Source organism: Amphiura filiformis, chromosome 11, assembly GCF_039555335.1.
Source record: "Amphiura filiformis chromosome 11, Afil_fr2py, whole genome shotgun sequence".
Classification (NCBI taxonomy): Eukaryota; Metazoa; Echinodermata; class Ophiuroidea; order Amphilepidida; family Amphiuridae; genus Amphiura; species Amphiura filiformis.
The window spans coordinates 46,908,640-46,925,383 of record NC_092638.1 but is presented as its reverse complement, the minus strand read 5'-3'; the positions used below and the strand labels follow the sequence as shown (position 1 = coordinate 46,925,383).

At 36.9% G+C, this 16,744-nt stretch overlaps 1 protein-coding gene across 1 annotated transcript in view; it reads right to left on the bottom strand.

The window, feature by feature from the left end:
• Positions 1 to 974: 974 nt before the first annotated feature.
• Positions 975 to 16,744, bottom strand: part of LOC140164909 (uncharacterized) — a 55,384-nt gene continuing 39,614 nt past the window's right edge. Inside the window, exons 15-18 of the mRNA XM_072188303.1 lie at positions 8,222 to 8,230; positions 5,229 to 5,371; positions 4,090 to 4,156; positions 975 to 2,207 (exon numbers count right to left, since the gene is read on the bottom strand). Coding sequence (XP_072044404.1) covers positions 2,148 to 2,207; positions 4,090 to 4,156; positions 5,229 to 5,371; positions 8,222 to 8,230 — 279 coding nt within the window. The 3' untranslated portion in view covers positions 975 to 2,147. The remainder of the gene's footprint in view (positions 2,208 to 4,089; positions 4,157 to 5,228; positions 5,372 to 8,221; positions 8,231 to 16,744) is intronic.

Genomic DNA, 16,744 nt, shown 5'->3' with positions numbered 1-16,744 from the left:
CAACCTTCTTTGTCATCTCGCAATGCACCCAATGTGACTTTAACCCCCTTTTCGAACTAGCACCCTCAATTTAAATAGTTAGATTGACTCAGTATATAACATGCCCTTATTCTCAGCCTTGTCACAGACATCATAAGGTCTGGGGTGGATTTCATAAAGACTTATGATGATTCGTAAGTCCAATTGGATTGTCACTCATGGGGGACTAAAGTGGTGTACATGAAATATATCAATCTTGTGAAAGAGTTACCATGGGTTGAACTTAATAAACCCATCGTAAATCCAAACCCATTGTACATGACATATGATCAATCCTGTGAAAGACGGTGGGTTACAAGACTTAAAATGCATCATAACTCTTTGTGATATCCACACCCAGGTAACACTTAATGCTACTTGGGTGCAGAAAGGATTAACAGATTAAGACCCTAAAGAACATGGAGACAATTGCACTCAGGAAAGAGAAATAAATCAAATGGATAATATCAAATATATGCATCTGTCATGTACACAAACATACAGGGTTGCCAAACCCGCGATTTGGTAGCCCAATTGGACGACTTTTGAAGATTTTCCCCGCGACTTTTGACAATTTCCTGTCCCATAGAAACCAATGGTTAAGAAAAAATTTGGGCGACTTTTCAACATTGGCTCCCGTGATTTCCGATAGTTTCATGCCCCATAGAAACCAATGGTAAAGAGAAAAATTGGGCGACTTTTTGATTATTTGACCCGCGATTCGGGCTGAAATCTTTTGGCAACCCTGCAAACATATACCATCCAGTTGCAAAGAAGACCGGCCGCTAGCTATAGTCGCTAATGCCTGAATGAAGATGAGATGGTATTCACAGAGGTTACCAAATATTTCAGGGTAAACAGAATTGTCTACAGGCAGTTCAAAATTATTTTTGGTCTAATACAATTCCAGATGGAATTGGATCAATGTTACAACATTACCGTATTTGCATGTTTGAACTGACAACATGGCAAAACCTGATTGTGTTTTGCTGCACCACTAACATAATGCATTTTACCGTTATCCTGGCTGCTGCCACTGAGAGCACTTTAGTTGTACACAGTATGCTTAACGGAACGCAAAATGTTAAATATCTACTAGAGAAGGTTTGATGTTGGCATGATGTGTCAATTGGACATAATGTTACAGGCAGTTTCTGCTAAGTTGGATAACAGATTGACCTGTGTCCAATGCATTAACAATTCTTAGTAGAAACACCCAGTAAGTGCCTATTCCAAGAAGCTTTGATGTTGGTACGTTGTGTTGATTGGAAAAACTGTTACAGGCAGTTTCTACTGAAGAATGGGTTGACCTGTGTCCAACACAATAAACATTCTCAGTAGAAACACACAGTAAATACCTACTCCGAGAAGCTTTGATGTTGGTACGTCGTGTTGATCGGAAAAACTATTACAGGCAGTTTCTACTGATGAGGATAACATGTTAACCTGTGTCCAACACAATAAATATTCTTAGTAGAAACACATGGTAAATACCTACTCCGAGAAGCTTTGATGTTGGTACGTCGTGTTGATCGGAAAAACCATTACAGGCAGTTTCTACTGATGAGGATAACATGTTAACCTGTGTCTAACACAATAAATATTTTTAGTAGAAACACACAGTAAATACCTACTCCGAGAAGCTTTGATGTTGGTACGTTGTGTTGATCGGAAAAAATGTTACAGGCAGTTTCTACTGATGAGGATAACTGGTTGACCTGTGTCCAACACAATAAATATTCTTAGTAGAAACACACAGTAAATACCTACTCCGAGAAGCTTTGATGTTGGTACGTCGTGTTGATTGGAAAAACTGTTACAGGCAGTTTCTACTGAAGAATGGGTTGACCTGTGTCCAACACAATAAACATTCTCAACACAAACACACAACACAGTAAATACCTACTCCGAGATGCTTTGATATTGGTGGGTCGTGTTGATTGGAAAAACTGTTACATGCAGTAAATACCAACTCTGCTAATGTTTCATGTTGGCGTGTTGTGTTGATCAGAAATAATGTTACAGGCAGATTCTACTGGAAAAGTGGATTGTGTGTCCAACATAATAAATATTCTCAGTGTAAATAGTCTAATAGCTCCAGATGTGTCTTTTTTCACTTCTGCCAGGCATCATACAAACCATGTTGTTCTTCCAAATCCCTGGGCTATACTGGTTAATATTGTTTTGCTCTGTATAATGAAATAACAAATAAAAAGTAAATATCAACCCAGAGGAGGCTTAAGGGATCTGTAATGAGCGTTTGAGCGTTTCGACAGTATTTTTGTGGGACATGAGAGCACATCAGACATATCGAATTGCATTCTGAATACTGAAGAATGTCTTTCTGATATCAAATAATTTTCATTTTTGAAATTCACGATATAATACAAATTTTATGACAAATTATTAAAATTTGATATTTTTCACACTTTTGATATATAACAGTCCTCGAAGTAAATTTTATAAATCTAATGATATATTCTTAAAGTGTATGAAGCTGGGAGGAAAAGCCGACGATCAATTGAAAATTTTGACCTTTCATATTGAAGATATGGATTTTTTCTCAAAAAGACCTAATTTTTTTTGTGGTGTTTTGGGGAAAAAATCCATATCTTCAATACAAAAGGTCAAAATTTTCAATTGATCGTCGGCTTTTCATCCCACCTATATACACTTTAAGTATAAATTATCAGATTTATAAAGTTTACTTCGAGTACTGTTAAATATCAAAAATATCAATTTTTAATGATTTGCCATAAAATGTGTATTACATTGCGAATTTAAAAAAAATCAAAAATATTTGATATCAGAAGGACATTCTTCGTATTCAGAATGCAATTCGATATGTCTGATGTGCTCTAATATCCCACAATAAATACTGTCCAAACGTTCATACCCCATCCCTTAAAGGCATTCCTACAAGGGAAATTTGATCAATATACCCTAATCTTAAAGGCAAAGTCCCTATTACCACACACACAAAATGGTAATTTTAAAATTGCAGCCAATGAGCTAATAATTGAGACTTACCAAATTAAATTGGATTTTCTTATAGAAAACATTCTTAATGTCCCACTGCATTAACTTTATTCATAAGTCTTAATGTTTTGAATGTTAAATAAAAGGATGAAAACATCAGATATTTGCACACAATCCCAATGCAAGGTATGGTCAACTGTGCCACATGTGTACAAAAGCCAGACATGCCAAGGTCAGAAACCCAATTGGGTTATGGGAATGTCTTTATACATCCTCTGATATCAACCTGTCAACTACAGTAAACTGTCTATTTGGATCATTGAATCTTGTCTAGAAAGGAAAATAGCGACTTGTAAATTCTAGTGATCAAGCCATGTTTATGCCCATTCAGTGATCCCAGCGCAAGTGTAAAAAAATTTAAATTGTTTATAAATTGCTTAAAAGTGAACGATACATGTAAGTCATTCAAATTGTCATTTGGTATTTTTCGAATTACAAATTTGAAGTTGAAGCCCCAATCAAATACATGTAGCTAATTTATATGCTGTCAGTATATAAATTACAGATTCATGTAAATGCCTTAATTTGTCTTAAATACACAGCTTTTGGTTGAACCACTACTATATATGCTATGTCAGAACATCTATGACAATGACAAAGGGCTAGGTACAAAAATCTGGATTTTGATGATTTTTACCATCATCCAGATGAGCAAATCACTGAATGGGCCTTTAGGTTTGTGTCAAACTATACAACCACAAGTTAAGGCTGATCCTTATCATTTTCAAGGCACTTTATCTCAGATCTGTCAATGATGTTAACCATGCTTAACCATGGCATAATATTTCGGATTATGCTATGCAATGTTGTTACTAAGCAGTCAGCCACTAAATTTTAGTGGCTGACTGCATAGTAACAACATTGCGTAGCATAATCGGCTAGCTTTTTTGACTCATGTTTAGTTTATAACGTCATATGCTTGTGGAACGCACTAGCTAATTGCTTTCAAATGTAAATGTGATATACAAGAATTAAATACAGGAACAGCAAATTAATATGCATGTGCATGGCATGGGTATAGTGGATACTTACGTCTCTTTCTGTACGAGCTTGGAATACATAACAGTGGAAGTGTTTAGATATAGTACAAGTTGTGTCTCTGAAAAGGAAAAAAGGGATCAAAATAACAAAAATAACTTTTTTGCACAAAGACACTTAACAAGACATGCTAATCATGGCGCTAGACATGAAACTGGCATTATCCGTTTATGCAATCCATTTGTTTTACAAAGAACCAAGAACCATTCTTCACACTGGCTCAGCGTTACAGGCTCTACCTCGCAATCACAGGGTTGCGAGTTCAAGCCCTGGCGGCGCCATCGTGTTGTGCACTTGGGCAAGGTACTTTACCTCACTTGCCTCTCTCTACCCAGGGTTGAAATGGGGAGCTGTTAGGAATATTGTCCATTGAGTGATGCCTAAAGGTATGAGCATGCCTTGGGCATTGTATGGTAGCTGACATATTCTAATGACAGCAGAATAAATGTAAAGCGCTTTGATATACATGTGAAAGGTGCTGTATAAATGTATGGATGAACTTTCCTTGATACTACACCCAGAGCTGCCAATATAAAGTCAATGGTTTTGTGTGTGTATATATCACTTTCATGTCTCACGTTTCTGTGACTTGACTATCTATTTCAAAAAATGAACAATGGCAATTACAGAAAACCCTAGGACTTATAGTGGTTGTATAATCAGTTTGATGCACCCTATATCCTGGTACCTCACTGTACTTACCCTGCAAAATAAGCAAAATAAATGACTAAATCTACCCTCCTCCCATACGAAGAGATCTCTGGATATGAGTGCCTCTAGCTAGACCTCTTCAATCCTCTCTACACTTTATGTGATTACTCCCAAATCATGGCATTCAATTGTACTTACCCAGCAACATAAGCAAAGTAAATGACTGAATCCACCCTCCTGCCACAAGATGAGATCTCTGGATATGAGTGCCTCTAGCTAGACCTGTTCTCTCTACACTTTATGTGATTACTCCCAAATCATGGCATTCAATTGTACTTACCCAGCAACATAAGCAAAGTAAATGACTGAATCCACCCTCCTGCCACAAGATGAGATCTCTGGATATGAGTGCCTCTAGCTAGACCTGTTCTCTCTACACTTTATGTGATTACTCCCAAATCATGGCATTCAATTGTACTTACCCAGCAACATAAGCAAAGTAAATGACTGAATCCACCCTCCTGCCACAAGATGAGATCTCTGGATATGAGTGTCTCCATATTTCTTCTGTTCCATCTGGATTTCTTGTGATTACATTGGTTTCAGCTAGCTCCATTTCACCTTCCTAAAATGGAATACAGAAGTGGATGGATGACAGTGGCATAACTAGACATTTTCACTGGGGGGGGGCAAGCAGGGGCAAATATAATAAATGACGGGGCAGGCATTGTTCATGCTGTTTGGGTTGTAAGCGCGTCAACACCCTCGTCGCATTGGGCGATACGGGCGGGGGGATCTTGGGATCTGCCTGGATTGTGTCCCCGGAACAGTGACGTAGATTTCTTTTTGACATGGGGGATGGGGGGGGAATTGTCTTGAAGTATAGTGAATCCAACACCTTTTGGCGACAAAAGAAGTTTATGGTACAAATGCGCGCGCAAAAAAGTTTTGAAATATTGAGGCAAAACTGATGATATATGGTACAAAAGTGGAATAAATGTGTGTGAAGCGTGCACAAATTGGGTTTTTTTTAAGGTTAAAATGACCAAATATGAGGTTAATTAATAACTCTCAGAAGTCGGTCTACTTTACCTTTTCATTTGGGGGGGGGGGGGCAAACAGCCCCACTCCCCACTAGTTACACCACTGGTGGTTGATAAGACATGGACCTTTACTGTATATATTTAAACTTCAAAATAACCATGATACTAAAATACTTTTGGCCTAGTGCTGTCAGTGATGTTAACATGTGGAAAGAACCGTTTCCCAGACAAATCTATGCAGTGTTTTTAAATGGGATATTCCAGTTGAAATACATATACACCCCCTATGGAAGACATTACCTTAATATCCCACAGAGGGAGTGTAGATTTCAAACGTAGTCACCCATTCGGGTAGCCCCGTTTGAAATTCACACTTCCTGTGTGGGAGATTTAAGTATCATTTCCCATAGGGGGTGAATAGATACCAACTGGATATAGCTTGTGATATCACCTCCGCCCCACACAGTGTATTTTACCCATACGAAAAATCATTCCGTATGGACCGTACCGTGCATGCACAGATCACAGACAGTGACGCAATCAACCAATCAGCAGTTGGAAAATCGTTAACCCAATGACGTCATCGCTGCATTTTCATTGATAAAATTCAGAATCGTTTAAAAACATGAGTTTTTAATTGCAAATATTTAATTTTTGTGTGTATGAATGTCACTGTCTATCTCAAATTAACATTGTGTATTATCGTAGCGTTGAATGCGCTGAAGCTTGTGAGGCAGATCCGTTGCAAATTTGGCAGATCTCTTGTTTTTGTGACATTAAAAATCCATCTTTCGCATGGCCGCTGTGTGGGTGTGGGGGTGTGTGTGTGGGAACGGGGGTCAGCTATGCACGCATGGATTCTGTTAATAACGACCTGCATGCATAAACACTAGTACTGCTGACTGAGTGCACCAATCGTAGCAGGGTGTAAACCATACAACAAAGTCAATGTTTAAAGGCCCATTCAGTGATTTGCTCATCCGGACGATCGTAAAAATCATCAAAATTCAGATTTTGGTACCTTTGTAATTGGCATAGATGTGCTAACATAGCCTGCTAGTGGTTCGGTCGAAAAGCCGTGTATTTTAGACAAAATAAAGCATTTGCATGATTCTGGACTTTTGATACTGACAGTACAAAAGTCCGCCTCGAGATCGAAAGAAGCTCACTCTCCACGTACCAACACGCGTTGCGTATTGTTTCTACTACTTATTACATCAGTAGCTACTATTTTAAACAAAATACACAATTTTAACTGATTTTCATATTTGAATTGACCGTTAGTTTGCCTCGGTGACCTTTAACATGTTTAATTGCTTATTTTGTTTTCTACTACAAAAATTAAGCGTCTGTTTTAAATCAATTTAGACTCTACTTCCCCGTGTTAGAAACACTGGACTAGGAAGTTTTGCCAGTCGATTGGTGGCGCACTGTACGAAAATCTCGATTTTCTCGAGTCGATCTGAGTTGAAGTAGAAAACCTTTCTAAAACTTCTGTTTTTTGACTAATTTGTCGATGTATTCAGGGGAAAAGTGGTTTAATGAAATTCTATAGACTTATTCTTTATTTCTAAGCAACTCTGACAAATTTCCATTTTTTTAAATGTTCCTGTGAAATCACTGAAAGGGCCTTTAATCTCAAATACGTTATGGGGTAAATATAAGCATTTGAATAATTTAACAATAATTTGAATCTGAAAAATAAATGAACATGAAAGTCATGAGTGATTTTTCAACATATTTGACTATATGGGTGCTGCAGCTTTGGAGCTAAAGCAATATGGCGCATTACTTTGAAGTTGGTAATGGGTAAATTACACTGTGCCCCATGAAATTTGCACTAAAATCACTTATTATATACTTGCTCAAAAGCACTTTTCCAACTCAACCAACCAATGGTCGCTATCAGGTAACGCCATGTAGGGCAACCCGAAAATCCGAAATACCCTGGACCGATACGGACCGACTCAGACTCAAAGCAGATCGGTTGTAAATCGTAAAATGCGGGTTGAGTTTGATACTGAAATTAATTTTGAATTATGGCCCAAGATTCTTTTGTATTTCATTATTTTCAGTAAAATGATGATTATCATATACAAACAAAACAATCATATAAAAACAAAACAAACAAACAAAATGAATGGGTTAAATTGGCTCCATCCCTAACTGAACCAAACACACAAAAAAAGCTCAATTCACAAAGCATCTGCAAGTGTGGGTATCCCACGTAATGCAATTGCACCATCATGCTAGCAGTCATATGGGCACAGAAAGCTTGGCTGGCCAAGGTAGACCCTGTGGCAAGGTATGGCTGTGTGCATGTCTGGCACCCGAGTTTTTTTCTTTTTTCTTTCCTTCCCCCTTGCCAAATAGGCCTGGGATGTTTGTATTAATGACTGGAAATTGACTGGAAATTGACAGTAAATACTTACCTGGTATGTCTTGAATGTCCAAGTAGAGAGAGAACATGAGAGAGAAAAGGCAGAAAGTAAAATTAATAAATGGAAAAATGTAAATATGAAATCCAGCTTGAAAAAAATAATAATCGTAAAATCTTGTAAACATAGGTCAAATGTATCCACCATTTCATACATATGTCACACGATCTGGTCCATGGGGCTAAAGGCGGCAAATTTGAAATTTATATAAAGGCAAAAATATGGAGTAAAAAGACAATAAAATACAGAGGAACAAAGACATCACAAAACTTCATAACTTTAGAACCAAGTATACTAGACCTTTAATGGGTATGATTTCTCGAAGCTTAGCTATAGTACTAGTGGTGAGGCTTCCTAAGCCAGCAGGCTAGCCCTACCAATGTGGATCCATTTTATTGATTTCTAGGTGATGTACAATGTGAAATTTTAAGCACTGGTATAGTACTAATTGGGCTTAAGCCTGATGGCTTCGGAAGCCTGACAACTAGCCATGCGTTGAGAAACCAGCCCTTGGTGTTTTCAGCATATAAAAAATAAAATGATAGCCTAATATTTTTATAAGGTAATTAATTTATAAAGGTATGATAGCCTAATACTTTTATAAGGTAATTTATTAGTACCGTATTCATTCCAATAAGCGCCCATGCCCCAATAAACGCCCACCCAGGGTATTTTCAAAAGGGTACCATTAATGTTGAAGTGACAGATAGATGTCGATACAGTGAAATAGCTGCAGGACTACAAGTAATTTTCTGCATCAAAAAAGCTACAGGTCTCACCCTAGCAAAAATAATTTTGCCCATGTTCCATTTTCTTGATCAGGCACGGAGCAAGTCCAGCACCGGTCACACCGGAAAACTTGAGTTTAGCTGAGTTTCTGGCATTAGAGGCATGATTACAATAGAATTCTCAGGCAAACTCTCAGGAAACTCCGTCCGGAGGCAAAAAGTATCCTCTCCGGTATCAGTTGAGATACTTCAGCGATCAATGGTCTATTTCACAATGGGCCACTTCTGTTAACAATGGATATTATTGATTATAAATGAAGTAACTTCTGGGTCACAACACTGATATTTGTATTCATGACCCCTGATGGTCCAACTTTATGAATGTGAGCCCTCTTGTGTTAACCAATTTATGATGTTATGATGTTATTTACTACATGTCATACTTTATGCATTTAAGAGGCCTATGTGTGTTTTAGACCAAAAGCCAATGGTCGGGCCTATGGCATAAATGCACACGTATATGTGTGTTAATACTTTTTTCTGACTTCAGAGCTTGTACTTGTACCTGTAGGTCGACAAAGGGCCGTTCATGAAAAAATATTTGTTAACAATCGTGTAAATAATTTATAATACGTGGGTTTATTTGATGAGCTTTGATGGGAAGCCTTGGCTCCTGGCACTTGGTATCAAGTTCAACCAGGATCTGTGGTTCAACTTAACCGATTTCAAAAGATTGGACCTGATTGTTAGGCAAAATGTGGCCCGAAACCTAAAAATTCAAGATGTATTGTAACATATGCATTGAAATCACGAATATTTAGTAGGCCTATATACACCCGGCTATACAGCTAGGTTAGATGTAAGATGTGAAAATCGAATGTTTTAGGAAAATTATATAATTATTGACTTTCATTAGATAGTCCTATTTATTGATTTCATTATTAACAAAATGCGTGAGTATAAATATTTTGTATTATTTATATGTTGTCAGCATATTTCGCTTGAAAATATAATTCTCTATCTTATAAATTATGTTATTATAAATATTAATCATGTTCATGACTTTGGGACTACATGATGCGGATCGCGGCCGTGAGTATCAGACGATATATATGATTCGTAGAATTCGGTTCAACATGCACCCAAAATAAGCCCAATTTTCCAGAGTGTTCATTCACTGCATGTTTTAGATGGTTGATTTTTATGACGGAGTTCGGAGCCGGCATACCAAGAAACAAAAGAACATGCCTAAATAGAGCCCAATCTGGAGGGGGTACTGGAGAGGTAACATGAGTTTGACAGCATTGACCGGCGAAGTATGGCAAGTATATTACCATTTTTACAATTTTATATTAAAATATGTGTCGGGATTTATAGGGCCTAAGTCTATAGTTAATCTTAACCTATTATTAACTATTATGCATATTATGTTCTTTTACTTTTTTAGGGATGATCAATGTATAATTATATGATTAGGCCCTATTTGCCATGATTATTGTATTATTATTATTTTTACTTTATCATTAGGGCCTATACTTATACTATTAAAATTAGTAGTACATTGTTATTATATCGTCATCATCGTCGTTTAAAAAAATTGTTGTTAAAGTATTACAGTTATTAGGCCTTCAAACATGTGTTTGAATAGTGTGGCTAAAGAAATGTGCATGCCAATCGAAAGTGCTCGTGGCGCGGCGTAGGCCATTCCAAATAATTAAAGCCCTATTCAGTGATTTGCTCATCAAAAGGGTCGTAAAAATCATTAAAATGCCTGTTCTAAAAATTGAAAATTCCAAACAAATCAAAAACCAAAAAAAAAAAAATCTGACAATTATCACTTGAGGGAAGGGACGAGAACCAAAAACATTTATTTAAAATTTAATACAGCCTACAAATAAGGCATTTTACTAGTTACATTAGCTTTACATTTATTTGAACGGGGGCTTCAACCAGTTTAAATTGGCCTACTGCTGGTTTCCTTGTTTTGTTTTTTTGCAAATTTTTCTTTTCAAAAGTTCCCAAATGGCAACTTTATGCTTAGGCTGCTTTACTATTTTAGGAGTTTTTTTACACTTTCGCTGGAATCACTGAATTAAGCCTTAACAAAATCCGTATAGGCCCTATATGTTCAACAAGACATGCATGCTATGCTAAATGTAAATCGCGGTGTACTCAGTCATATCCGTAGACTCCGGTACAACAAACAATAGATGCACCCAAAATGAGCCCAATTTTCCGGAGTGTGCTCATTAATTGCGTGCTTTTTATATAACGGAGCTCCGTCACCGGGCAGAGCGATATTCAAAAGAAAGCACCCACTTTACATGACTTAGGAGCCCAAATCTGACGGAGTCCGGAGAGATGACGGAGGCTTGACGGAGTTTGACGGAGTCGGTCAATATGTACTGCCACGGCGTCTGTCCGGCTATCGGTGTAGTTTGCCTGGCCAACCGAATTATATTTATTATTGTAAATCATGCATGTCTTATCTATTAGGGCCTACATTAATTTTCACTTGTTTAGGCCTATATATTTTTGTTCTTATTTCGTAAACGCTCCGTCGGTTGAACGTGTGCCGCTGTTATAAAAGTGTAGGGCCTATACTGTTCAAATAATAAATAAAATTAATAATTAAGGCAAAACACCGAGTTCTACGGGCGGACGGACCGGGCCATTCAATACGTCACGGTCGGTTATTATTTTTTGATTTAATTTTTTTTCCAGAGGCTAAATTTCCAACCAAAATCTGAAAAATCTTTAACCATATTTTCTAAAAATGTTCTTAACGGCTGGTTTTAGGCCTACATGATTTTAGCATAGTAAAAAAAAATCTTCATAACGCAAATCTGGTCGGTCCGCCCGTGAAACAGGGTTTTGTTTTCGTCGCCTCAGCCAGTCTGATTCCGCGATTATTTTGTCGTGTCATGCTCCTTTGTTGTAAAAAATAAAAATATCTTTTTATTGGGAATAAACATGATGGAATACTTTTGAAAAATATAAAGGGTCTTTCCCCAGACAGTTCCCACGAGAATAATAATAATAAATAATAATAATAATTTAATAATAATAATAATAATAATAATAATCTACTACTACTACTACTAGGCCTACTACTACTACTAATAATAATAATAATAAAATAATAACAATAATAATAAAATTATAATATTATAATTATAACAAATAATATTAAATAACAGTACATTTTTTTTTAGATCAGAGAAATATTAAAATACATAGTGCTATAGCTACCGTACGTGTGCATGCATAAGTGTCTCTGACCATATCGATTATAGTCATGAACGTGGGATGATCTTTGTGAAATTACGTAATCAATCAATAGCTCTTTTGTACTGACTTCTCTGTCAATGTCAGTTGTGTCATTTGTCGCATTACTCGCATTTCAGTATTCGTATCGGCAACATACTATACTGTAAAGTAGTACATTCAGTATTTCATAATTCATTTGGAGTATATGCGATAGAGATAGAGTGTGTTCGTAAATCGCAACATATATATTATGGCGTCTGGTCCACCTGTCCAAGTTAGATGTGGACTCGAAGGGTATAAAATGTATATAGAGCGAGGCGAGGAACCTCCAAGAACTACCCAGTATCGGAAGCGTTTGGCAGCTGGATTGGTTGTGACACGAAAAAAGAAAAAGGCTGACAACGATGACATCAGCAATGGATCTGGAAAAATCCAACCAAGAGATGACTTGCTGTACCCCAACTCACGGATCACAAGAAAAGAGTCAGTTGCTTCAATAATTAATATAACCCAGCGCCATCCAACACTAAACCAAGCAATCCTGAACGACTTTCTGTGGACACTGTCTCTCCACCTACCTCAAAATGTTCGTGTTAAACATCTAGACTCCATGTACAAATTCTGCAAATTCAAAGCGGTATGTATAGCCTGTAATTTATAATTAATTTTGATCGCTAGTCACCATGGTCATTTACCCTTTTTGCCTCATTTAGCTCTTAATTCTTTGAATAGGTCCATATGAGATATGCTCCGAATGCTCTTGTTTTTAGTCACGCCGGTTGATATATAGCCATCGACATAAAAATGTTTTATCCCGCTGATTTAGCCATATTTGAAACATTTTAATTAGCGCATATTAAATTATTATGCATGATTAGGCTATTATATGTCGTTAATAATTTTATTTATTCATCATGTTCATAATAGCTTATTAATACTAAACTAGAGCGGTTCTCGGCATTCGCGGTTCTCGGTAGTGTGGGTTGGTCCGTATGTGACGTTTCTGTTCAGAACCTTGTGTGACCCTTCCCCCCCCCAGAAAAAAATCATCCGCCACCACTGGTTATAACAAGGGCCTTGTAAATGCAACTGGTGAGACAGAGCCTCGAATGACGTTTGTGTTTTCAGTCTGATTTCAGTTCCCTAACAGGTACAAAGTTTACGCATTATCATTAGGCCTACCAAGTATTGTATGTCCTATAATCTCTTATGTATGACATGGATCTTTACCATGATTGTGCAAGCCAAAAAAATATCATTTCAATACCCCAAACATGCGTTAAAAAAAGACCATGTTTTACACATGCAACCTCAAGTTTAGACATATAATTTAATTTTCCCTAAACCCTCATGCACGGAAAAATCATGCCGCCACCATTGGTTATGACAAGGGCCTTTTAGGGTGCACACCAGTAAATAACCCCACTGACTTTCTATACAGACAGGGGCCGGAAAACAACTCAGTTCTTCAAAACTTCCCTTTCTGCAAGCAGAAGGTCAGATGACGACATCCATTGTAAAAATTAATATATGGATTTCAGGATTTTTTTCCAGAAATATTGTAAAAAGTTCAACCTATAACCCATACAGCTAACGCCACCTCACAAACAGCTTGGTGTTTCTGAAATGTAACACATTTTGAAAGTCGTCATAAAAAGTCGGATCCTGCTAAATTTACACAGACAATCTAATTTACAGGCCTAAATGATGATTAAATATGAATCAGGACCTAATAGTTGCCTTTTAAGCCTTTTCTAATGTATTACATTAAGTCATATTGCACATTTCCTCGTTTCAAATACTGTTTTTTTTCCTTCCAGGGTGTAGCTAGACTTCTCCGTACTCCACTTGCCAATTGTGCTTCTGGCTATTGCATTTAAGCTTAAAACTCTGATTATTATTTGTGCACAATTGATAGATTTTCACATCTAATCTTTTCAGTCACCGTCGCCCTCTGTTTGTTAGCTTCCCAAGTGGACTACTGACTTTGGATTGCGGATAACTTTTTAACACGGGATTCTATGGAGAGTTAGGCCAATTTCTGGCCTAACTAAAATTGGTCATGATGTAATGCATCTTTAAATGAATCTGGCTTGTGATTGGTCCCCAGATATCGTTATTGATTGAACAAATTCATCAGGATCGGTAGAGTAAACTAGTAAACCAGAGTTCGTAGTATCTGATCCAAGAAAATGCACTTACTGTGTATGCGTTTCAACAACCACTGTTGTCTTTGTCAACACTTGATGAGGAGTGACTGCAATCTACTGACAACCAACGCTAGAGGGATATGTAAAATTTTTAGCCATTAAGCCCCCCCCACCGCATAAATCTGAAAGCCCTCTGAGCCCCCCTCCTGGAGACGCTATTGCAAAATCAATGGAGAGAAACTATACTACCTTGTTTCTTAATAAAATGTAACGGGTACATCAGGCAACTATGAGAGCCAAAAGGCCTCAAGTTGAGCAAAGAAAGACATTAATTTTCACGTGCATTTCAACCAAGACGCTTCATTAGTGGTGTTCGCCCTTAATGTCATATTATCATGACCGTTTTATTTTGTTTTATGTTAAGGGCTGGGGTATGAACGTTTGGACAGTATTTATTGTGGGACATTAGAGCACATCAGACATATCGAATTGCATTCTGAATACTAAGAATGTCCTGATATCAAATAATTTTGATTTTTTGAAATTAGCAATGTAATACACATTTTATGACAAATCATTAAAAATTGATATTTTTGATATATAACAGTCCTCGAAGTAAATTTTATAAATTTAATGATACATTCTTTAAGTATATGTAGGCCTAGCTGGGAGGAAAGGCCGATCAATGCTGCTTTGTGATTGCGCTGCAGACATGTTAACCAATTGCATGTGTGCCTAAATGCTCTGCAAAATGAGCACCTACTACTGAGCTTGAGGCAAACCATTGTATAGTAGTAGCCCGGAGGGAGTTCTTCCTGATTGAAGGTATATGGGGATGTGCCACGGTTTTGGGGTACCTTTTCAGCCATTTTGGTATATCGATGGGTGGGTTTTCAGTGGAGACCAATGCGCCCAATTGGGTGCATTTGGGCTAAAGTGCCCAATTAGGGCAAATTTGGGTGTTTTTGTGAAAAAATTGGTATACAGATGGGTGGCAAAAAGTAGGTATAGAGAAAGTCAGCATCTGAAAGTCTGTGTGGCACATCCCTGTAATCACCCTTGAGTAAATTGAGGTCAAAGGTCAAACAGGGGATTAAATTTTTATCAATTGAATGACTCAATTGAGTGCAGAATGTGGCAGATTCAAATAAAAAAATTCCAAGTAAAAGAAAGGGGGGCTCTAAATAACAAAAAAGTGACATTCCAGCCGTATCACCTATGCGAACAAGGATTATGTTTAAAATGCAGAACATCACTAACAACACGCTCAATGACCACGACTACTCTAGCACAAGAAAAGCATTGTCATGCAGTTACCAGTATCATGCTTCTTAATGTTGCCATGCACCATAGTTTTGGAAAAAAAATGAAGCATACAGTAAAGATTTGGTGTTATTACTGTACAATTACTAGTTTTAAATGCTTCCTATTTTTGCTTGAGTAGTTTCGGACCTAATGTTAGTAGGTTAGGGGCAAGTCTTGTTTGGTCCTTTGACATCACTCATGCAGATGTCAAAACTCAGACTTGAGTTCATCAGGTGGTTGAACAAGACCCTGGAGCCAACCATTTAAAATGAACATGATGAATAATGCATAATAATGTCATTGAAGAAAAAGTTAGTTTGAACCATTCAAAATGAATAATGAACTATTATTGAACAAAATGTTAGTACAAAAGCATGCATGCACAAAATTAATGGCACTTAATATCTTGTCAAATGACAATTAAAGCTACAATTCACAAAAGAACGCTTTCAAATAAAACATAATGCAGCATGCTGAAACCCTTTGTAATAGGTACTGGCGCATGCAGGATTCCTAAATATGTTTGAAATTGCTGATATAAACCTTTTGAATGCAAATGGATTTAATAAATGAATGAATCAATTAAAATAAGTAAATAAATGAATAAATAAACAAACATGTCAAATATTTAGAAAGTTTGTCCAGTGTCAAAAGTAATCTGGGGGTCAAATTTTTCAAATGACATAATTGCAGTCACACTTAATAAACATCTCAAAAAAAGTCAAAATGTGCAGAAATAAATTCTGCTTCCAACGCATTTTACGGATTTGTAATAGAATTGCCCGTTTTTGAATAATGGCCATTATTTAATGGGGGTAGTTACTTTTTTTTTGAGATGTTTATTTGAAATAAACAACAAATAAATAAACAAACAGAAAAACTGTCCAATAAAGTTGAAAAACAGAACTAGCATTTAATTTAAAGAAGTTGAACCTGTTTTCCATCAATACAATCAGCCTGTCAATTAAGTGCATGGAAATTAAATTATGCTTTGTTTTGGCTTTAATAAATATGGCAGACTACTGGCCGGGACTACTGGATTATTATTCTGTAAAAGCAAGACT